At 49.7% G+C, this 21,825-nt stretch overlaps 9 protein-coding genes across 9 annotated transcripts; 3 read left to right on the top strand and 6 right to left on the bottom strand.

Annotated features, from left to right (window-relative positions):
- Positions 1 to 163: 163 nt before the first annotated feature.
- Positions 164 to 1,897, bottom strand: Aud_006247 (damage-control phosphatase ARMT1 family protein; the record flags this gene model as incomplete). Its single annotated transcript, XM_043291150.1, has 6 exons — positions 164 to 394; positions 456 to 1,315; positions 1,369 to 1,481; positions 1,545 to 1,675; positions 1,738 to 1,808; positions 1,876 to 1,897. The coding sequence occupies 6 exons, from the start codon at positions 1,895 to 1,897 to the stop codon at positions 164 to 166; spliced, it is 1,428 nt and encodes a 475-aa protein (XP_043147085.1).
- Positions 1,898 to 2,414: 517 nt separating this feature from the next.
- ppt1 (protein serine/threonine phosphatase PPT1) lies at positions 2,415 to 4,105 on the bottom strand (the record flags this gene model as incomplete). The annotated part of the gene is made up of 5 exons (XM_043291151.1): positions 2,415 to 2,450; positions 2,507 to 3,237; positions 3,294 to 3,729; positions 3,793 to 3,873; positions 3,953 to 4,105. 5 exons carry the CDS (start codon positions 4,103 to 4,105, stop codon positions 2,415 to 2,417), a joined length of 1,437 nt encoding a protein of 478 aa, XP_043147086.1.
- Positions 4,106 to 4,532: 427 nt separating this feature from the next.
- On the top strand, positions 4,533 to 5,072 carry spt4 (transcription elongation factor SPT4; the record flags this gene model as incomplete). The annotated part of the gene is made up of 4 exons (XM_043291152.1): positions 4,533 to 4,616; positions 4,676 to 4,873; positions 4,933 to 4,985; positions 5,039 to 5,072. 4 exons carry the CDS (start codon positions 4,533 to 4,535, stop codon positions 5,070 to 5,072), a joined length of 369 nt encoding a protein of 122 aa, XP_043147087.1.
- Positions 5,073 to 5,503: 431 nt separating this feature from the next.
- gatA (4-aminobutyrate transaminase gatA) lies at positions 5,504 to 7,163 on the bottom strand (the record flags this gene model as incomplete). The annotated part of the gene is made up of 4 exons (XM_043291153.1): positions 5,504 to 5,550; positions 5,601 to 6,763; positions 6,820 to 6,855; positions 6,910 to 7,163. 4 exons carry the CDS (start codon positions 7,161 to 7,163, stop codon positions 5,504 to 5,506), a joined length of 1,500 nt encoding a protein of 499 aa, XP_043147088.1.
- A 1,125-nt stretch (positions 7,164 to 8,288) lies between these two features.
- On the bottom strand, positions 8,289 to 9,708 carry Aud_006251 (uncharacterized protein; the record flags this gene model as incomplete). The annotated part of the gene is made up of 4 exons (XM_043291154.1): positions 8,289 to 8,717; positions 8,771 to 9,095; positions 9,149 to 9,453; positions 9,508 to 9,708. The coding sequence occupies 4 exons, from the start codon at positions 9,706 to 9,708 to the stop codon at positions 8,289 to 8,291; spliced, it is 1,260 nt and encodes a 419-aa protein (XP_043147089.1).
- Positions 9,709 to 15,279: 5,571 nt separating this feature from the next.
- On the top strand, positions 15,280 to 15,618 carry Aud_006252 (uncharacterized protein; the record flags this gene model as incomplete). Its single annotated transcript, XM_043291155.1, has 1 exon — positions 15,280 to 15,618. One exon carries the CDS (start codon positions 15,280 to 15,282, stop codon positions 15,616 to 15,618), a length of 339 nt encoding a protein of 112 aa, XP_043147090.1.
- Positions 15,619 to 17,694: 2,076 nt separating this feature from the next.
- Aud_006253 (UPF0187 domain membrane protein) lies at positions 17,695 to 19,529 on the top strand (the record flags this gene model as incomplete). The annotated part of the gene is made up of 7 exons (XM_043291156.1): positions 17,695 to 17,943; positions 18,005 to 18,152; positions 18,206 to 18,290; positions 18,344 to 18,469; positions 18,517 to 18,866; positions 18,931 to 19,104; positions 19,156 to 19,529. 7 exons carry the CDS (start codon positions 17,695 to 17,697, stop codon positions 19,527 to 19,529), a joined length of 1,506 nt encoding a protein of 501 aa, XP_043147091.1.
- Positions 19,530 to 20,157: 628 nt separating this feature from the next.
- Positions 20,158 to 20,720, bottom strand: Aud_006254 (uncharacterized protein; the record flags this gene model as incomplete). Its single annotated transcript, XM_043291157.1, has 2 exons — positions 20,158 to 20,503; positions 20,563 to 20,720. 2 exons carry the CDS (start codon positions 20,718 to 20,720, stop codon positions 20,158 to 20,160), a joined length of 504 nt encoding a protein of 167 aa, XP_043147092.1.
- A 190-nt stretch (positions 20,721 to 20,910) lies between these two features.
- On the bottom strand, positions 20,911 to 21,385 carry Aud_006255 (DUF167 domain-containing protein; the record flags this gene model as incomplete). The annotated part of the gene is made up of 2 exons (XM_043291158.1): positions 20,911 to 21,072; positions 21,146 to 21,385. The coding sequence occupies 2 exons, from the start codon at positions 21,383 to 21,385 to the stop codon at positions 20,911 to 20,913; spliced, it is 402 nt and encodes a 133-aa protein (XP_043147093.1).
- Between the last annotated feature and the right edge of the window lie 440 nt (positions 21,386 to 21,825).

Here is a 21,825-nt window from a genome sequence, read left to right on the forward strand (position 1 = left end):
CACAATTGCTTAGGCTCGAAGCGAGCACCATGGCCGAAAAGCAATCAGGCTCGTACGGGGTTGATATCCGAGTTCAGCTGAGAGATCAGTCGGAACGCTTGCCTTGGTATATATGATGATTATATATTTCGAAGTCTATTCTATTCAATTAAGGGATATAAAATTACGCTTTGCCGTCACAGAAAGAGATGACGGCATACTTGCCGCTCCAAGCCCACTTCCGGGCCTTGGGGTCGTTCCCGCCTTGCGTCTCACGGAGTTTCTCGTCTTCACCTGGCTTCAGACCCACAACGACATCTGCTTTACAGGTGCGGAAGGAGAGGATGCGGATACCGGAGCTGGGGCCCAGAGGGCCGATGGCTGTTGTAAACGGGGTTGTTGGGTCCCAGGCGGCCTGTCAAATAGAGTTAGCGATGAAAGCAAATACTAGTACGCAGACTTGAGGAGAAACTCACATCGTTGGTCAACTTCCGGTAGTTCAAATCACCCTTGAACAGGACAAGCTCGCTCTGCTTCAGATCCTCAAACAGATCGGGTGCGACATACGGCATCCGCCAGTAGGAGCCTCCAGCGGTCCAGAAAGCGTGCGGACGGATGACCAGTTTTCCCTCGCTGTGGAATTCACTCCACTGCTCAAACAGGAACCTCACCTCGGCCAATTCCTTCTCAGTGAGGGGCTCGTACTCGTGTCCTGTCTCATCCGGGGCCGTATAGAAACCCTGTGCGTCGGCCAAAGCGTTGAGGAGATCCATAAAGTCCCGCGGAGTAACGTCCGACACGAACCACGGGATCACCTTTGGATGGAGTACCACGGTTGTCGCTAGGCCCGCCGAGAGGAGGTAGCCGGCCAGGATGAGGTCCACGAACAGCTCAAAGCCAGAGTTATCAAGCACAATATCAACACGGCGCTCGCCGTCCTTCTTCTCCTTCTGCGCCTTGGCGAGAACATCAAAGGCGGCATCCAGGTCGTTGACGAGGATGTTCTCCTCGGCCGCCTTGCGCGCCTTGGAACCCTGCAGCTTCTGGATGTCCTCGTATGTGAGAGAGGTCAAAAGAGAAAGATCTGTCGCGTTACCCCACAGGCAGATCTCGCACATTTCAGAGAAGAGCAATCGATCGGCTTGCTCGATCTCCTCCGCGGCCTTACCATCTACTCCCTTGCCTTTCTGTGCGTGAAGCGCGAGCTCATGGTAGCGCGCTGCTAGCTCGAGTACCGCTGGACGTGACGACTTGAACGTAGACATCTTCTGCCGGGAGAAAACATCGTACCCCTTCCAGTTTTTGGACATTGCGAATAGGGTACTGATGCGCCGGTCTGTCTTCGTCAGCACCGTCCGTATTAGCATGTATGAAAACCGTGAAACGCACAAAGATAGCATTCCGAGAACAACCATGAAGCATTCTGCCATGAGGGCGTTCCTCGCTGCTCCAATTCCTGGTTATACTCGGCAACACCTGGCTGGCCATCATCGGGGAGCGGTCTAATAAAAAACACCAATCAATTAGCCATTCTTCGATACAAGATGAATGGAGAAATCACATACGTCAGCTTCCTGTCGTGCTGGATCTCATATTTCAACTTCGCCAGTTCCTCAATGATAGTCTTGCCCTCCTTGCGTTTCTCCTCGTCAGTGACGTCGGCTACGGTTCGGTGAAGATCATCGATTGCGCTGGTCTATACCCTTCCTGATCAGTCATTGTAAATTGATAAAAGAGCCAAAGTGCGAAAACACGTACGATGATGACCGGCCACCGTTCGCGAGCAGAGACGTAGCCGAAGCTGGATGGATCGGAGGTGAGGTATTGCGCTGTGAGTGTGAAGCAGAGTGGGGTTAGATTGGTGTGCCCCTCTTTGAGAGAGAATGGGGAACATACGGGTTTTGGGGTCGTATTCCATCTTTTTTTCGTTTCAATCACAATTCTTTTGGGTAGAAAGGATGTTGAAGAATTGATAGATTGAAAGAAAAAAGAAATATACGGAGTAGCTGGAGGTGAATGACGATGGAGCTCTTAAAGAGCTGGACTGCGTGGGGTAAAGTGGGCGGATAATTGCCCAGTGAACGGCCTCATAGGTGACTCGATTTAGGAGCAATTGTGAGCGACTACATTCCCCTTCTCCTGCATTGAAAAGGTCAAGGAAGAGAACTGCTTAATGATGAAAGTGTTGGGGTCAATGTTACTTTAGGTCAAAAAGCTATCGTGTACCGATCTCGTCCACAAAGATTTGTTCCGCTATGCAAGGGATCAAAGACATAGATCAAAAGAAATAGATACACCACGTCTGTTATCCCAAAAACATCCATATGTAGCATCTAATTCCCATAACCAGAGGTCGCTATGTTCTGACCAAACAAGGGAGATCTTTCTCCTATCCAAAACAAACGCCAACCAGTGCTGAGTTCGTAAAGGTCATATCACATCATCGACAAGATGGAATTCTGCGCGTAAGCCTATCGAGAGGGAGTTAGCTTTGTAGCTTGAGCAGATCGAAAAAGACAGAATTTACCATTGGCTTGATGTCGGGGTGAGGCACTGCTTCAAAGACCTTGAAGTCAAGCTTAAGTTCGGGCCCAATGTTGATGAATGCACCCTTGTTCTCGGTGGTATCGCAGTACTTGGGCGCGGAGAAGACGGTGATGCAGCGTCCGTCGTGCTCGACCTCGTAGCCCTCCATGCGGACCTCGTGCGACCGAATGATAGCTTCCAGTCCGTTTTTCTCGCAGAAGCGCTTCGTTACATCGGGTCCGAACTGCAGGCCAACGCCTCTCTTGCTGGGCCCACGGCCAGGCTCGGTCTGAGGGTCTGTCCAAAGCATCTCCATCATCAGCCCTTGCTGTCCAGGCTGTCGTTGGTTGTGCCGATTCAGTTTCCGGATATCGTCCAAAGTGACCTGGTCGTCGGAGAAGAGGCCACCGTGCAGCACAAGATACTTGCTGCCAATCAATGTGGCCAGGGGCAACGCGGAGAAGGATTCGGAAAAGACCTTGAACAGGCGTTCGTTGTACTTGGCTTTGCACTCGCCTTCGAAACCATATACCTTGTTCATGTCGTCTGTCTCGTGGTTGCCCCGGTTCAAGAAGATGCGGTTGGGGCGCAGCCACTTGTATGCATAGAGGAGTAGCGCAATCTCGGTGGACCACGAACCACGGTCGACAAAGTCGCCGTTGAAGAGGTATGCATGCGTCTCGGAGGGGTAGCCATTTATGTTGAAGATGTTTAGAAGGTCGAAGAATTGTCCTAGCTCCATGTTTAGTGGGCAAGTCACCCGACACCGCGCAGAAAGCCAAACTCACCGTGTGTGTCACCACAAACCGTCAACTTAGTACCCTCATCCACGCCGATCTCAACCATCGTCGGTTCCGCATAGACGATATCCTTGACAGCCTTGATGATCTGGAACGCATACTTGCGATGAATCTTCTTGCCATTCTTGAACCTCTCAATCATATCATCGATGAACTCTTGAGTCATCTCCGTCTCCAAGCGAACGCCATCATAGGAGGAATCGACGGCAATCGAATCAATATCCAAGTCCTCGAACGCAGACGGCGGCTCCCCAACCTCAATTGCCTTCTCAAACTCTAACCGCCGCACGAGCTTCTCACACTCTGCCAACTTTAGTTTCGCATCGCGGTTGTTGGGCTCCTTCTTTACAACAGCTTTAAAGTCTTTGACGGCTTCGCGGTAGTTCAGGATGGCGGTATTCGCAAGAGCTCGTCTCCAGTATGCCTAGCAGCACGGTTAGCCACCATTTTTGCAACAAATTTTCTTGAAAATGCACATTCGACGAACCTTGACATAGGAGGGGTCAAGCTCCAGAGCCTTGGTGGCATCCGCGACCGCAAACCCATACGCCTCAAGTTTGATATATGCCTGTGTCCCACTGTATCAGCATCTGCCCTCACATTTCCTTCACATTCTGGTATAGACACCGGCTCCGCCCCAAACATACCTGCGCTCGGTTGCTGAAGAACGACGGTTCACGATCGTACTTCTCTATCGCCTGCGTGTAGAAATCGACTGCGGTAGGCCATTCATGCTCTGCAAATGCCTTGTTCCCTTGCACTTTCAGTGCAGTGGCGGCCTCGAGATCGGATGAAGCCATCTGCGAAGTGTAGTAATCGACCGAGGGAAAGGGTGCGATGGAATCGGTAGATGGGCACGAGGGCGATTTCCACGGATGGTAGACGGATCGGAGAGAGCAAACGCAAGGTTTTCGCAGAGAGATAGATAAATACGGAAAGGGGAGAAAGAAGTAAGAAAGAAAGGGAAAGGTAGAGATCAACTGTCAGCGCTTCCTGAGTTCTTCTTCTTCCTTCTTTTTCGCTCCCTTTGGCGGCGGCGTGCCAGTCCTCCATCCGTCTGGCCCATTTCCGTCCGGTCTTGGCATTTCCCTTTCCCGTTCTTCGACAGTCTTCTCCTCGACCGCTGCCTTCTCCAGAATACCAAGGTCAGCCCTCATTTCTTGCTCACTCGACCGTCAATCTCAGTCATCCCCCGGAGGAAAGTCTGAAGAGAGAGTAAGACCAGCCATGTCCTCGTCCTTCTACGTCGCCCCAAGCCAGCAGCGCACTCTGCGTGCCTGCATGGTTTGCTGTCTCGTCCAACTACACAGTGTACGTCCACCTCGCCTCAACACCCTATCACACCCACTAATCTCATTTTTTACGCGCAGAAATTCATGCGCGAAGGCTGCCCGAATTGCGATAATATTCTCGGCCTCCGCGGCAACAACGACGCCATCCAGGAATGCACCTCACAGGTCTTCGAGGGCCTGATTACCCTCCGCGATCCGACGACTAGCTGGGTCGCCCGCTGGCAGCGGTTGGATGGATACGTGGCGGGGACATATGCTGTTAAAGTGACGGGATCGGTGAGCTGACACTTTCCAGCATCAACTAGTGATATCGGACGAAGCTTATAAATGTTTAGTTGCCAGACGATGTCATTACGAACTTGGAGGATTCGGGGGTTAAGTATATCCCGTACGTTTATCTCCTCGGCTCCTGCGTGAGTGGTGGTACTGACCGGCTTGTAGGAGGGATGGCAGTGCGTTGGAGGAGGAGGCCTAGATATTCGGTTGGTGGTTCTTGGCAGGAAGTACATTTTGCTTGGATATAGGGGTGTCTACAAGTGGACGAATTGTTCACCACAGCATGAGCTTGGAGTTTCGGTGTTATACATACGGCATCGGGTTAGTAAATGGGCTTGCGCAGGGGTTTGCTCCTTTCCTTTCTTAGACCTCCAGATGATTTTCAGGTCAATGATGTTTCTACAGCGCTCCTTTGTTATAAAATTGCCGATACCCTCTCTACACTCGGAGAATATCCACTGGAAGCGATCATATTCGATTACCACTTTTAGAATATAACTCATCATATATGCTATTCCGAAAAACTCGAACCCGTGAGATATCCGCTTTAAATCAATCATAACGCCGAATAGTGCAAATCAAAAGACCAAAGAAAGCCAATTGCCCCGTTGAGCTAGAAGCCCTATAAGCTTACAGCTGCTTGATGATCTTCTCAACACTCTCCAGGAGGATATCAGCTGTAACACGTTAGTTTCTCATCCGGGATGTCAGGCTGCAGAATGCTTACCGTGATGCTTCTGGAAGATCAGCATAGGACGCAGGCGAACAGCGCTCATGCCACTGCCACCGATGTTGACACCAACGCCCTTGGCCTTGGCGAGAAACTCGTCGCGCTTGGGGGTGTCCCAGGCGATGAAGGTACCCTGGCCTTTGCCGCGAAGGTTCTGCAGATGCTCGGGGTACTGCTTGGCCAGACGCTCCAGACCAGCGAAGAGGTAGTCTCCGGTGGCGGCAGTGTTCTCAACGAGGTTCAGACGCTCGATTTCCTCGATGATGCCGCGGAAGATGAGGGCACGGGCCGGGTCACCCATCCAGGTGTTGAACTGGCGGTAGGGCTTGTTGGGGCGCAGAGCTGGGTTGCCGTAGTAATAGCCCGCGGTCTGAGCCTTCTTAGAGAAGGTCACAATGTCGGGAGGGGCCTGGAGGTTCCAGTGATCGTGGGCCCAGAACTTGCCGGTGGCACCGACACCGGTCTGCACCTCGTCGACGATGAAGAGCACGTTGTTGCGCTTGGTGATATCGCGCAGACCTTGGAAGAAGGCAGGCGAGGCGTGGTTGTCACCGCCCTCGGACTGGATGGGCTCGACAACCACGGCAGCGACGGGGTTGTGGAACTCCTTGATGAGGCGCTCAACCTCCTGCAGGCAGCGCTGTTCCTCCTGGGCGTTCTCCTGTGCATGCTCCTCCAGAGGGTACTTGAGAGAGGGGAAAGGAGCCTGAGGCCAGTCAAAGGCGGGGATGTCCATCTTGTGGATGGCCTTGCTGCGGGTGGTGGACAGACTGCCAAAGAGACGGCCGTGGAATGCGGACTTGAAGGAAAGGATCGACAGCTGGGGAGAGCCAGGGGACTGGTTGTTCATCGTGGTCTCGATCTCTTCCGCAGTAAACTCAGCCTGGGGGCCTCCACGCTGCTGCTGACGGTAGTACATGAACGCGGCCTTGTAGGCAGTCTCGTTGGCATCGGAGCCGGCCATGGCGGTGAAAACCTGGTCAAGACCCTTGGGGGCAACCTTGAGGATACCGGTGTTTAGGACATGAGCCCAATCAGCCGAAGGGAAATTGCCCAGAGCTGGACGGTTGATCAAAGCAGTAACCATCTCGGGAGAGGAAGCGACCTGGCGCAGGTGGGGGTTGTTGTAGCCAACAGGAATGGAGGCAATCTGAGCATAGCTAGACATTGCTTGCATGAGCAGATGTTCGGTTCTGAAAGGACAATGATGACTTACACATCGAGCAACACGTTCCCGTCAAGATCAGCAATGCTAGGAACAATGTTAGCCTAACTCGCACCACAACGGCCGACCTGATGAACGTACTAATTACCAATAGACTTGGTATAATCTGTCAGCATGTTCAAGCTGCGGACATCAAAGACTTTGTCCAGCTCAGCAGTGGCGGCCTTGTTCTTGGGTCCCGGAATCGCGGTGACCACCTTGGGAGCACTGGGCTCATCGGTAAAGTAAGGCTTCGCAGCTGCTCGTAGGTGCGGGGAGGTGGTGAGCGTGCGGGCTGCGACAGGGAAGCGAGAAATGGCGCGGAGCCGGGGAGTCGAACGAGCAAGGAATGCCATTGTGAGGTTTGATTCTACGAGGCCGGAGTAAGAACTTGAAGATGAAGAATGTTCAGCAGGCGAAAGGTCGTACTTATACCAGTGGGACAACCCAGCACCGAACCTAGATAAAAGATGTGGGGAGCGGCGATAAGAGCTCCAAGGGCGCTGAAATAGTGAGGTAGAATTGAAGCTCCAAATTCGATCAACAAACTCAGAATAGATGACAGAAGAAAGTCAAGCAGTAATTCCAATGAGAGCGAGTCCAAAACTTAACCGAAACCAGGGGTTTGCGTCCTTATATACATGTTGACTATCGCAAGACCGCAACACAGATGGAGCTGCTTCTGAAATGCCGCCCCGCGCGTCATTGCTCGTCGGCGTTTTTGACCAATAGCAGAGCTTGCAGCCACCGTTCACTGTCGGCGACACACAAATGTAAAGGAGCAGCAGATTGGAGTATGGAGTACGAAGCAAGGATGGAGCCGGTCAGTCACTTGATTCCTATTAATAATGGGAATGGGAATAGGTGTCTTGAAAGAGGAATGGACTTCCGATGATATGTCCCGTTCCCCATGCTGAAGGCCTTCTGTACCTTAGAGATGCCCGTTGCCAGCTTCTACAATAATGCCCACTGCCAACAACTCCCTCCGCACGATAAGGATCGCCCGTTTCTCGCACTAACAAGCCAAGGATATGATTTGCGGAGTATCAAACCGACGATCTAGAACGTTGATAATGATCAAGCGACATGCACTCAATCTTGGCTCTACGAATTGACCCCAGAAGATGCAGCTCAGTTAGCTTGAAGATCTTCACTAGGACCTTTAGCACACTCTTCGCCTTCAACCTAAATACTACCGTTGGCTTATTAGGGAGGTGCCGTGTGAGACCACATTTAGAACAGACGAGAGCCGTCGAACCACCATGGGTACGATGGCTTAATTCCACAAGACGGACATAGATTGTGTACATTGGAATAATGAATATATACAGGAATTGCAAAGAAATCGCCTCGTCAGAGGGTATACAGACCATTGGGTGGAAGCTCTTCGTCCACGTCGTAATAATGCGTAGAGTAACACAATACAGGAATATTATTTTCAGAACAAAGATCAGGTCATCAAATCCCCACGGGGGCGGCATTCAAATGAGGTGTTCGTCCCCAAAGGGTGACCCAGGTTTATCGCGATTGAGCGACGCCGACGACTTGTGACTCCCCGGAGAAGTGTACACAGTGCTTTCATTCTTCAGGTCGAAATGAGTGGTCGGTGTTGCCACTCGGGTGCGGCTTGAAGACAGGTCATGGTCTCCTGTGGCCGACTGGTGGGAAACCCTCGGTTCAGTCCATGTTTCCATCTCGACGGTGCGCATCACCTCAAACGGTTCCGCAATGCTAAGCCCCTCAATACCATACTGACGTGACTCAAGTCGCGAAGCTTTCGAGGGGCCGGTTGACGAGAACAGCTTGTTACTCTTGCGACCCGTACCAGAGGCGTAGTTGCGGGAAGTTTGCAGAAGACGAGGTAGAAAGAAACCGACAAGAGGTCGCAATGCCGGAGCAGAGGCACAAATCTGGTCATTTGTGAGCCGTGAACAATGATACCCATTTCATCCCGAGAACATACCAGGCCTATGTTGATTTCAACAGACGCGGCGAGCAGGACTGGCCAGCCCAGCCATGTGGTATCGTATGAGGCGACCATGCTCTTGTAGACGTACACCGTGCGAACCGAGCCTGCTATATTGACCACAATACCCAGGCTGAAGATGGAAATTACGGCAATCCTCTGTCGAGTAGGTAATTTCAAATTCCAAATCAACGGCATAGGAAGGACAGTGACGAGGAAATCGGTGAAGATATTGATGACACTTGCTGCGAAGACAATGGCACCATCATTCAAGCAGTGGTATGGATAAGTGGGCGCCACATCCCAATAAGCATGAATCGGACTATGAGGCAGATGTAAGTCATAGCAAGAGCATGAGACTGTCAACTAACTTACTTGCACTGGAAGATGCTGAAAAGCAGAAACAGAGCGCAGGTGAGGGAGACAAAAGCCATTCCCCCAATAAGACACCAGTTGTAGGTTCGGTAAAGGCCCTTACTTCCGGCGCCGAGAAGACGCTTGCAGAACCATAGGAGCGAAAGTTTGGTGACAGAGGAAGACAACGAGAACAGAATTTGAAAAACCATATTGAGTTTCGAGACAGTAGTAAGCCACGTCGGTGGGACATCCCACATATGTCGGTTCCAGCCGTATCGTACCGTCGCGAGAGAGGTAATGGCACACATCGCAATGGCAAAGCCCTGAGACGATCAGCAACGGTCCAGCATCTGTCATCGCCGAGTCTTATCACGTACCAGGGCAATCACAATCAGAACATCATCAAGACCGGGACTATACGTAATCTTCAAGCGAGTGTAAAGGCGAAGAAGCGTAACGACGAATGCGAAAGATAAACAGACAATATTAACGATGAGGGCACCATTCCCGCGAGTGGGGGGATCGACGTAGTTGGGTATCGGCCATGTAGCCAGCACTTCGGGAGGTGGCAGTCTCATTGTCGCGACGTCGTTAGAGATTTTGATCGACGTGAAAATATACAGGGTCCAGTCGTGGAGGAAAAGAGGTCAGTGGTGTCGTCGGATGGTCTGAGTCACGCAAGCATGACTGTCATCAACGCGATCAAAGAGTCACGGAACCAAAAGCCATGTTCGGGCCAAACTGCGAGCGAGGCAAGCAGAGACTTTACAGCCAGAGGCTCTGAAGACAGCCCTCGGCAATCCAGAGAGTCTTGACGAGCGAGGTCGATGGTGACAAAGGATCAAATGGCACCCTAGAGGACGAATGCAGCAGGAGACAGCTGGCCAGTTGTTATATCCTGCGCACGGAGCCAAATATCCAACACAAGAGCCCAACAGCCAGAATCTGGCCCTAAATCAACTGTGGTCAGAGAGCCAAGTTTCGGTGGGGATTCAGCTTCCCATATTGGGCTCCACGTGTGTTCCATAGTTCTCAGACCAGTCCAGGTCGCCAGCTGCACGGAATTTCCAGGAGAGATCCAATAATGCCTCGTCGCCACCATGGTCCATCTTATGTGGTTGCAAAAGTAGTAGTATCTCCGAAAGTTTGTTGGGATCAGATAGTAGCTCGTAGCTATTATAGGCAGATCCAGGACCCATCGTTCCCCTTCGACTCCACCGTCGAAGATCTAAACGACAAATCGCCGACGACGACACAAAATTGCGCCGTCGCTCTCTCAGCGAAGTCAATGATAATTCTATATCCCGGCCAGTCTCGAGACTCCAAAGTCAAAAAGATGAATTAGCTGGGATCATTCGCCAAACTTGACGATTCCAGGACAGAATGATTGGTTAAATTTCCGACCCCTGGAGATCCACCAAGTTTCTTGCAGCTGCGGAAGCCAATAATGGCGAGCCATACGTGGTCCAAGCAATCTCACTTGCATCCTTACTCGCGGGGTCTATTGACTACTCAGTACTCAGCAGAAGTCGTTTGACTTGTTTCAGCTACGAAAAGGTGATACCTAAGGGGTATCTAGATGATCTGAGATTCGTGGTGGAACTTGGAGTAAGCGGAAGGCAGGAGCATTGTGGGGAGCAATGAATCAAGACTTTGTCTCAATAATCAGAAAGACTAAGAGGGAAGAGAGTGTGGCCCAAGTGTAAGAGTGGCTGAATCGCCGAACAAGTCTTCCCACTTTGCCTCGGTTCCGACTTTTCCACGAGGGCCTTCGCTTCTCTGGGTTAGCGCAGACCGCCTCCCCCGCCTCCACACAAAAAGTAAGATAGAATCAGTGTATCACAAATAACTTATGGTTCTAACAGCACTTTTCACCGTCTCAAACATCTAACTAATGCGATTTTTCCATGGTGGAATATATTTTGCCATGCTGAAACGTCTACAGTAGGCTTTGGCCCTTGATTCGCTACCTAATCCGGCAGAATGTCGGCATTTGGACCTTGGGCCACCAAGATGTAAGCGAACATTTAGCGAATCCCACCTTTAGGATCTGGACTCTTGCAGTCCCTTGTATAGATATGGTACCCGAACACGGATGCTTCGTACTTATCTGTACACTCAAGTAGTGACCTAAGGTCTAAGGAGGTCCCTACTATGGAGAGTTATAGGTTTATCTTCGCTTATTGGTTGACAAACGGAGCAATTATTCGGATCATATACTCGAATGATTGCGGTCGACCAAGAATACCGCAGAGCCCTTGACCATGGATGAAGCAGCCGTAAAGTTGATGCCTCAAACTTCCAGCGAGTCATGACAGCTACCAAACCGCTCGTAATCGTTTGGCCACCCATGGCACTCGGACGGAAATCACAATATCAAAGGTCATTTTTCCTGACTTAAATTTGGGTAAGTCTCTCCTTTTATCCGGAGAAACCAGCATATCTTGAATTCGGACTCTCAATTTTGAACTTTCAAACTTTGCTATCAGAAGTCACCGGCTTGATCAGAGCAATGAGATCTTTTGTTTATCACACACCAACCCAGTATCCTTCTTTTGAGCCCGCTCTTCAACTGTGTTATGTTAAAAATCACTCAGCCATGCACTGGAGTCGCCTTCTAGGCACTCTTCTTACCGGAGTTCAGGTCAAACATTAACACAGCTTCCGAATATGGCTGATAGTTCTTGACATTTGCCATATACAACAACACAAAAATTGGTCTAAATGCTCAAAATCGGATATGACTTGACTTGCCCTAAATGGCTAAATGTAGACATGCCTGATCGGATCCAGGTGGGTTAGCTCCACATATATCAATAGTGGACGATCTTTTGCAATCTGGGCGCCGATCGTCCAGACAGCGACCATTGGATCTCTGCAGAAAATTGTGGTTATCCCAAGCTTTTTGGCTAGTTAGCATCTGATGAAGCTTTTCAGACTTTACAGATCATGGGCCAAGACTCAGCAGAAGGAGGATCAACCTGACTTTCATTCCTTGATACAATATCCGACGCGGTTCACGAAGCTTTTAGAAAGTGCAGGCAAGGAGAGTCTCCGAGCTTGGGTACATATGTTCAAACTGACCAAGGGACCGTGTGGACCACTCTGAATTCCCCAGACCTCTCATCTCGGGCTTGCTCCCTGATTGTAGAGATAGTCATGACGATGGGTATAGGATGATGCAATAGAGCATAACCACCAAACTGGCGTATTCCAGTTGTCCTTCCCCAGAAGCAAACTAGTCCTTTTGATAGCAACGTTAATATTGCATCTACAGTCAATCTAATCTAACCCACAATCTGAATATGCGATGGACTTTCAGCTTTTCATATGCCAATGCATACGTTATCTAGTAGAGACACCAAGTCCACACTCCTTCGGAACATACGTACTACTATGGCTCAGGACTATCAATGAACCTTCCAAAGGCTAGTCACCCCAGATACTATGCCTCTATGTATCGTTTGCCATCCTCACTTCTATATACCAAGTAACAAGTATCACTTCAATCGTCGTCCGTCCAAGAAACAGCCCAAATCACAACTTGACAGAACTTCCAGATCCACGACGGACATCCGTAGCCCTCCGTCATAGTGAGCCTAATATGTCGGTTTCGTTACATGTGTCATGACTGAAACAGCAACTCCTACTTTGGCAATTCCATTACACTGGCCAAACTCTCCATGAGGATAAACCTTCTCTCAAGGAGATCAAAGTATTGCACGCACTTGTACGTCGATTTCCATTCCCTTGGCTCTCAACCCGCCGAGTTAGACTCCGGCGAGGAAATATGCTTTGACTTGCATAAGAGGTTGTGCAGGCAGAGGATCTGAGGCGAATGTAATAAGCCCACGCTGAAGAAGATAAACTGCTCACTGGGACAGTGGTCGGGGATTTTTGAGTTAGAACTCCTCTGTTGCATCAGGAGATCGCTATGTTTGAATGGTTGGGCTTAGAAAGCAGTCCTCTGGGTTCAAAGGCTGTGCTTGCTGACATGTGTCTTGCGAAAGGTTGCAGATATACAGACGTACTACCCTACTCAGAATGAAGAGCAGTCAACGATCTCAGCTGCGAGGTAAGGAAAGCGTACGTGAATTCTAAATATTCAGTAAGAGTTAGCAGATATCTGCGAAAGTTTAAACAGGCGTTTCATCGAGTCCTCTATCAACTGCAGCTGAGATTATACCAGGTGCTCTTAAAGAAGCGCCAAGGTAAACATGTTCTTTATCCCCGATATCAACTAGGCAGGATTATGAGATGGGCCTACCACGATTGTCATGAGTTAATTGAGGATTAAGGAAATAAAAAGCTATAAATTGCGCAAGGTCGGACACCCTGTACCCCGTAGATTGCGGCTTGAGCCTTCTGCAGCCTTGCAGCTGGGGTGCCCCTGTAGTGTTTCATGGACGAGACAGTGGCAAATCACATTTGTTCCCTTCTCCTGCATGCTTCATCTGGTGTTTCAACTTCGTTTGGGGAAACTGGACTGAGGTGAGTGCGAAGAGCCAAAGTGGTTTCTTCAGGCATACTGTTCTCACGTCGTACCCAAGTAATATCAAGAGTGCGTAGGCTGCTTCCAGGTTCCATGGTCCATAGCTGCTAAAGTGTGCTAAGGTTGTGGGTCTAAGATGAGACAAACACCAGATGGAGAATCCTTATTCAGTCTGAAGGCAGATATTGACTCGAGTCACTCGACAAAGTAAGTGCCTGCTACTCTGATTCAGTTTTGAGAGTTTCACTCTGAGAACCACTCATGTACATCCTTACAGTAGCTGATTCGAATCATTCAAGGGTGCGCTCATGCGCAGGGCGTGAGGGGAAGTCGAAGTGGGACCGGAGAGGCCGAATTTCCAAGGATTATTAGCCACTCAGGTTTCATTAGAAGTAATCATGCAGAATAACAACTTGAATTTATCCCGATGTTGCAATAGGCATCGCCAACATTATAATCATGTTCAATCGAAGGTAATTCTGCTCTATTAATTGGCTTGTCATCGGACAGATCGACTATTTTTAAAAGGCACACTGCATCTACCTCAGCTCAACCGACACAATGCGACTCATTTTCAGAAGTCCAATGCAACATTCATTGACGTATGGATATGAGATCTTCATTAGGGATATCTGACGTGCAAAAACTGCGAGCGCCTGCTTCCTGTTCCAGATGTTGCTGCTCTAAGGAGGGTTAGCTGGGCGAGTCGGGTGATCCGCTCAGCCTTTAACCCCTGATGTATACTAACCCTATACTCACGCTGGTCCATGGGCAGTTCTTCGAACATTTGTCCCTCAGCCTTTTGGCAATTGCCTTGGAACGGTCAGTTGTAAAATGCGATGTTGCGTTTCTACTGGAGAGACCGAGTCTACTTCTTGATCTTCTTCTTCGACAACTATCAATATCACATTCTCCCGTCGGCTTACGGGGAGTAACTGTATAATGCACACTATAAAGCCGTCCATTCCTCGTTTGTCCGCCTTGCTTCGCAACAAATCGTTTCCCATGCCTTCTCCTGAGGCACCTTTACCGCCCGTCATACTCGTTGATGAAGAGATCTCGCCAGTATACGATTCCAAGTACTTTTACCCAGTTAGGCCTGGAGAGGTACTCACCGATCGTTACCAAACTCTGGCCAAGGTTGGCTAGGGTGTGTCTTCAACAGTATGGCTTGCGCGTGATCTGCAAGTGTAGCCTTTGTTGAATTCGAAGCTCTCTCTCTTTCTAACAAACAGACTGGCATATCGAAGAGCCAGAGAGCTTTATGGCACTGAAAATCGCCAATAATTATGCGAGTTCCGCTTATCATGAGCGTTAGGTTAAAGAGTACATTTCCACCAGGTCCATCACATCGCGGTCACTCACTGATATGAAATTACTAGACTCTTATGAGAATAAAGGTCCAGAAGGTTCTTATTCGTGTCTTGCATATCCACCTATGAGGGAGCCATTGTCGACGTATCAGCGGCGCTTTGACGATAGAAAGATGCCACTGCCCCTTATTAAAATATACGTTTGTGCTCTCCTCATGGGGCTTGACTATCTTCATAAAGAATGCAGGATAGTTCATATGGGTAAGTTTACCGTCGCCTGGCTTCCCGTCGGTGATACTGAGTTTAGGCGGCTGCCTAAGGTAGATCTAAAACTTGAAAACATCATGGTCTCATTCGAGGATCCAACCGTGCTTGCTGATTTCATGGATTCTCAGCTTGAAAAACTAATGGCTTTTAAGATTGATTCGACGGGACGACCAGTGTATCAGTCCTATAATGGCTTTGGGCCACTCAAAAGCCCCAGGAGTATACCACAGCTTGTCGGCTTTGGCTTGGCAACCAAACTCGAGGAAGACGACAACTGGGGCATCTGGCCTATTCAGCCGGACCACTATTGGGCGCCAGAGGTGATACTGGGTAATGGGTGGCAAATGCCTGCGGATATTTGGAATCTTGGTGTTCTGGTGCGTCCTATTGTTGTCCAAGGCTGTTGCATCCACTAATACCAGACCAATTGTGGGATATGATCAAAGGCAAAGAGCTATTTCGGCATATCCATGATCAACAAGGTCGCTACGTTGATAGACTACATATCACTGATATGATAGCCTTACTTGGTCCAACCCCTCCAGAGGTGATACAAAGGTATCAATACATGCGAGAGTATGCATGGCCTGAACCTGTTAGACGAGAAGACGGCAGAGTACGCCAGACCGCGGAGGAGTATTTCTGTGGGCCATATTTTGACAGTAATGTATTATTGGGTCTCATATCTCGAACGAATTATGCCCAGATGACGAAACATCTTAGGTATCTTTCTCTGCGAAGATCTGATCCCCGACCGGAAACTAGGCGACACAGTTTCCTTGCTTGAGGGAGAGGAAGAGGGAACCGTTTCTGGATCTCGCCAAAGGAAGGCTTGTCTGGCATCCAGATGCGAGAAAAACGGCTGGCGAACTGGCGAAGCATCCTTTTCTTCTACCAAAACAAACAAGCGCCTGATTTCTGCGAGCGTTTGTTAGCGCCATGACTCGAAATCATGGTTGATCCCAGTTCGGCAGTGCCAACTGATGACCGGTTGAAGCGTTAACGTAGTTGTCTTCTGAGTGATATTTAATAGAGTCAGTTGATCTGTTTTTGATCGCAAAAAAGTGACATTGTACTTTAAAATGGGATCTAAGCCATTAATCGCAAATTCATCAGGGTTATAATTCTAAAAATTGCTGTCAATGCGCGTGGTACGTGTAATTGGCGAATGTATAAAATATATTCACCACGCCTCCCCCAGTGGATCGGCACTCAATAAAATAAGCAAAGGCAACAGTTTCCCCCCAGCAAATCTTAGGTTGTGTGCTTTGAAAATGTTTGCTGTGGGAGGACGAACTGAAGTGAGACGATGTATACGCGCTCGTCGTAGGCTGGCGACAGCAGCCTTGAGTCGATTGGAATCAGATACGCGTATGGATTTAGCAAATTCATAAGCAAAGTTCGCTCAGTGCGCAAAAGCTAAGTCACAGCTGCCTATGTAACAAGCGGTTACTAATGCTGCACAGATTCGAGCACCTACTAACACACTCCAAAAAAGTCCTTTACAGCTACCTAGGTGATACTTTAACCAGGACGTTATTGAAGGCCAGATACAGCTGTAACTTTGGGATAAACAAGTCGACAGTTCTATCTAGATCTTAGATGATATACTTAGATATATTCATGGAAAGTCAAGTAACTTGAATGATTAAATGGAGGCGTCTCTAGCGGACGCCCCTTTTCGGAGCAAAAGATATTTATGGCTCACATCCAAGCCACTTGGCAGCCAGTTGTCCATCTGTCTCAGAATCGAAACTTCGCCGGAGGAGCCGTTGACTGGTGCATGTGAAGAAGGCCTGGACTGCGGCGTGGCTGGACCCGAGACTGTCCGCAGGCATCCTGGCCAATGAGCGATGGTGCCTAGAAGCAACGGCAGTTCCCGCGCTGACGTTTTTGGTTGCGTGGCGCTCTTTGAAACAGGAGAGAGTCTGGGCTCTGTACTCAGTTGTACAATGATACATGAAAGTTGTATGTACTAATATCAGTACGTGGCATAGAGGTTGGACGTACGCGGTGATAGTAGTAAAGCTGAACGGGATCTGTGCCATAGAAATGTCGATGGCGTTAGACCAGGCTGAAGGACAATAGAACAAATCAAGTTTTCCATCGCAGTCAAAGACCATCGCTTGGCCCCCAATCCAGACCTGAAATCTTCCAATGCGGAGGGCGATCGATGTGATTAATATTAGTAGTAGACTAGTACCTAGTAGTACCAGCTAGTTCACTCCGTAAGGTAGCCTCGTAGGATCCTTCCTACGATTATTTAGACTAGCGTATCCCATTCTTCTTCTTCTTTTCACTCTACCCTTCAATATTTTAATATTGTTTCCTTCTTTGAGTTTCCTTTTTTTGAGATTCGACTTACAACATTCGTTCATCATCCCGACTTGTCTGGTTACAAGTTTAATTCCTCTTCCACTCGTTCGAACTAATCCTTTAACCTTCGACGTTCGCTCTCCTTACTTCTCACCTCTGTCTTCCAGTCTACCATAATGGAGGGACATGCGGCTCCACCTGCTGCAGACGCTGCAGGTGCAGGCACAACGACCGATGCTGCTCCTCCAGTCCAGGCAAATGTTCATGCCCATGCTGTCCATCACAACCAACCTGTCAATCACGAGGAAAAGGAACCTGTTGGACGCGTCACGCCTCGACCAACCTTTCTCGCAAACCTTGCCGACTCCCGCGAAAGTCAATTCAGTTTTCACCGTCGCAAGAACGATGACTTTGACAGCTACTTTGTACGTGTTGTCTGTTTTGCTCCTGTGGTTTTGATCCGGTACTGATTTGCTGGGTGGATAGCACGGTCCCCGAGACCTCGATAAGCATTCGAAATGGCCGGTCTTTCTTCGAATGCATGGTAGTGTCTTGCCCAAACTGATTCTTCCTATGCTCTTTGTCGCGGCGTGGTCGACTTTGATCACATGCATCTCATACTTCGTACATCCTCGTAAGTGGCTCGGCTGCAATATGTGGTGTATCGCTGGCTGATCGTACCATTAGTTGGCATTAACAATATCCTCCTTACGGTTCTCGGTTTTGTCGTCGGTTTGGCTCTTTCGTTCCGAAGCTCTACGGCTTATGAGAGGTATGCAGTCAACTCCGCAGCTTACCATTGTTTTATTGCTAAGTGTGTCTCAGATGGGCAGATGGACGAAAATATTGGGCGCTCTTGGTTCAGACTTCTCGCAACCTTGCTCGCACAATTTGGGTCAACACGGCGGAAAGAGAAGGTGAATTTGAGAAGGATGACCTGCTGGGCAAACTGTAAGCCTCACCCAGAATAACATCGTGACCCGGGCTAACCCATATAGAACGGCCATGAACCTCATCCTCGCCTTTGCCGTCGCTCTAAAGCACAAACTGCGGTTCGAGCCGGATATTGCCTACGAAGACCTGGCGGGCCTGGTCGGACACCTGGATACCTTTGCCAAGGAGGCCCACGATCGTACAAACCTTCAGCCGCCCAAGAAGAGTTCCTGGAAGGCGTTTGGTGAATATCTCGGCGTCTCCTTCGCCGAGTCGAATCCCAGGAAGCTCGTCAAGCGCTCAAAGAAGCCTCTGGGACATCTGCCCCTGGAGATTCTCAATCACTTGTCTGCATATATTGACCGTTGCATTGCGAATGGCACTCTGTCCGTCAGTCTTCACCAGAGTCAAGCCAGTAAGTCCTCGTCCTCTCAAGTGCCATTTGGCGTCTGGACGATGTTGCTGATTACTTCCGCCAGTTGCTGCTCTGTGTTCCTTGAATGAAGTCCTCACTGGAACCGAACGTGTGCTGGATACGCCACTACCGGTGGCCTACAGTATTGCCATTGCTCAGATTGCCTGGATCTATGTCCTGGTGCTTCCATTCCAACTCTATCCCGCCCTGAAATTTATCACTATTCCCGGCTCTATCGGTAAGCCATCTCCCTCCTGTCGCATATGTGTGCAGAAACTAACTTGCACAGTCGCCGCATACATCATCCTCGGACTTGCCACGATCGGCAGCGAAATCGAGAACCCCTTTGGCCACGACGTCAACGATCTCCCCCTAGACACATACTGCAGACAGATCGCCATCGAGCTCGACATCATGACCGCCATGCCGCCCCCCAAGATGGATGACTTCGCCTCTCGGGACGAAAACCTCGTCCTCTTCCCTCTCAGCACCTCTGGATACCCCGACTGGAGGAACCGCAGCGTCGAGGATATCCGCGATGCGCTGCGGGCAAAGGTCCTGGCCAACACCCCGTCCCGGGGGCTCTCGAACTCGTCCACCATGTTTGGGGATGGAAGCCTGCGGTCCCGGACCGATACAAGCGTGGCCAAGGCATCCGTTTGAGAGGTGGCTACGGTCGGAAGTGAATTAAGACGAAAAAGTTTGATTTAAATTGAAGTCTGTATATCAGAGTCCATCGGTTATCGTGTTTGTACAGCGTCGGCATTGATCGTCTTTCAATCGAGCATGCGAGTTTCGGTGTTTTGTCTGAACAGAAAAGGGCATTTGCAAGCTTTATATACATCTCTCGTTTATGAATATTGGGCATGGGGGACTGTTTTTTATGCTATCATTTCATACAATAGTCGTGAATATTTGTACGAAAATCTGTGTTCGCAACCTAAGCGACGACCCACCCATTGTATGATCGTAGAAGGCAAACTCATCCGAGTGCATCTGCCGTCATGAGTGTCCTGGATGTCCGGTATTCTGGCCATTATCACGCCTGATGCTACCCTAGCCTCTGATCTGGCGGTTATGCCATTGGCACATCTGATCGACGGAGCATGTATGTAGCACTCCATTCGTCGACAATCCAGGGACTCTGTTTTCGCGGAGCACGTTCGCGTGGGGCACCCTGTCCGTCAAACGTGTCCATCAAACGTCCCAGGGACGCGACAGAACCTCAAACGCATAGACATTCCATCTCATTCATCTCCGGTTTATAATTCCCTGGAAATAAAACCAAACCCTAGGGGACAAACAAATCGCCCCCAGACCCATGTACCACCGCCCCGAGGTAATTCCCCTTCGCACACACCCGCCACGCCACGCTCCCCCCGGTCGCCGTCGCAGATTTACTCCCCCCGCCGCCACCGATCCAGGAGCTCAGCGCAGCAACGACGGCTGCGGCGTCCGAGCATGGGACGCGGATCCAGACTGTCTGCGCTTGGTTCTCCCGCTCGATTTTCAGGATGTCGAGCGGGATGGCTGTGCCTGTGAGGCCGAGGAACTGGGCGAGGGCGGCGGTGAGGTGAGTTTTTGCGGTTAGAGGGTCGAGGGGGAATTGGCTTGTTGATGTCGCTGGTTGGGTGATTCTGCGATTGGACCTGAGTTAGTACCTATGCGTGGGTGGAGTGGTGGGTGTAGAGCGTACAGTTGGAGTTTGAGGTAGGTCCAGGGTGGATTGCGGGAGGTGAAGGTTAGGACCTTGGCGGTGGAGGCTTTTGACGCGTTAGTTTCCTCGGGGGATTTTCGCTTGGATGGTGTCGGTCGCGTTTGGAGGCTGTGTGCTTTGTCTATTGTTGAGGTCATTGTAGTGCTTGTGATTACGCAGTATGCTGTGGGTTGTTGAGTTTGTGTTGGTAGGTAAAAAAGTTGTTGTTGCGGATCGGCGCGATAAGGAAAATGTCCCGCGGTCCGTGTGATGTCACGGTACAGCGGACTGGGACACTTGAGAAAGATAATGGGCATATCCAACCAGAATTTTGTTATCCTTAGAGAATCAATTGTAGTTAATAATGGCCTCCTCGAGTCTCTGGCGAGCTCTTTCTAGAAATTGCTCTTCTCCGTCTTTCCCAATGTCCAGGTCAGTGATAGAAAGAGTCTTGTCGCGCGATTTCAGACCGCGGATTACTTCCGCATTGGACTTGGGAACGTCAAATATCTATCAAGTACGAGAGGTATTAGCAGCGGGAAATATCACGCTGTATAGGCGAAGTGCTCATGAGTAAGAATACCTGGGCAAAAACCCGCGAAACAGCTGCGTTCGCCTCTCCGTTCCTCGGTACCGCGGCAACGCAGACATCGACTTTCTCTGCCCCCACCGCCATGATACCTTCTCGGGAGCTGGATGCGTTCGGTTTGACGTGGCATGCAATCTGTAGGCTGTATTTCTTGGGCAAGGGTTGGTTCTTATTGCGGGATTTGGTGGTTACATTCTCGATCAGGCGGAGGAGAGGGGTAGCGCGACTGCTCATGGGTGGACAGTAGTCAATTGAGCCTGGTGTAAAATTTCGATATGCTCGAGCAATAAGGTAAACTATTCTATCTCAGTTGTGCTTTTAATCAGGTTTCAGCTGTGGTGGTGCAGAAGAGATGTAGAGTAGAAAGCGACAAGCTTTATTGACTCCCAAGTCTTGGCTTGCTTATATATACTTCTGTTGTGCGCAGAGAGAAAATGAAACACCCAGAACCGCGCAGGACTCGAAGATGACAAGGCGCGAGATTGTCTCAAAGAACTGAAGACTGAGCCTGTTGATAGTCTATCGTCAAGATTGCCCTTAAGCAACTATGCCTTCTCTGTCTGCAGCCACTCTGTATCTGCTCGAAGACTATACGTTGAGCATTCGTCAAATGTATATGAATATGATGCGGTAAGATGCCGGTAGCAATTAAATTGCAATGACTACTATGAGTG

The sequence above is a fragment of the Aspergillus udagawae genome, assembly GCF_001078395.1.
Source record: "Aspergillus udagawae IFM 46973 DNA, scaffold_4, whole genome shotgun sequence".
Taxonomy (NCBI): domain Eukaryota; kingdom Fungi; phylum Ascomycota; class Eurotiomycetes; order Eurotiales; family Aspergillaceae; genus Aspergillus; species Aspergillus udagawae.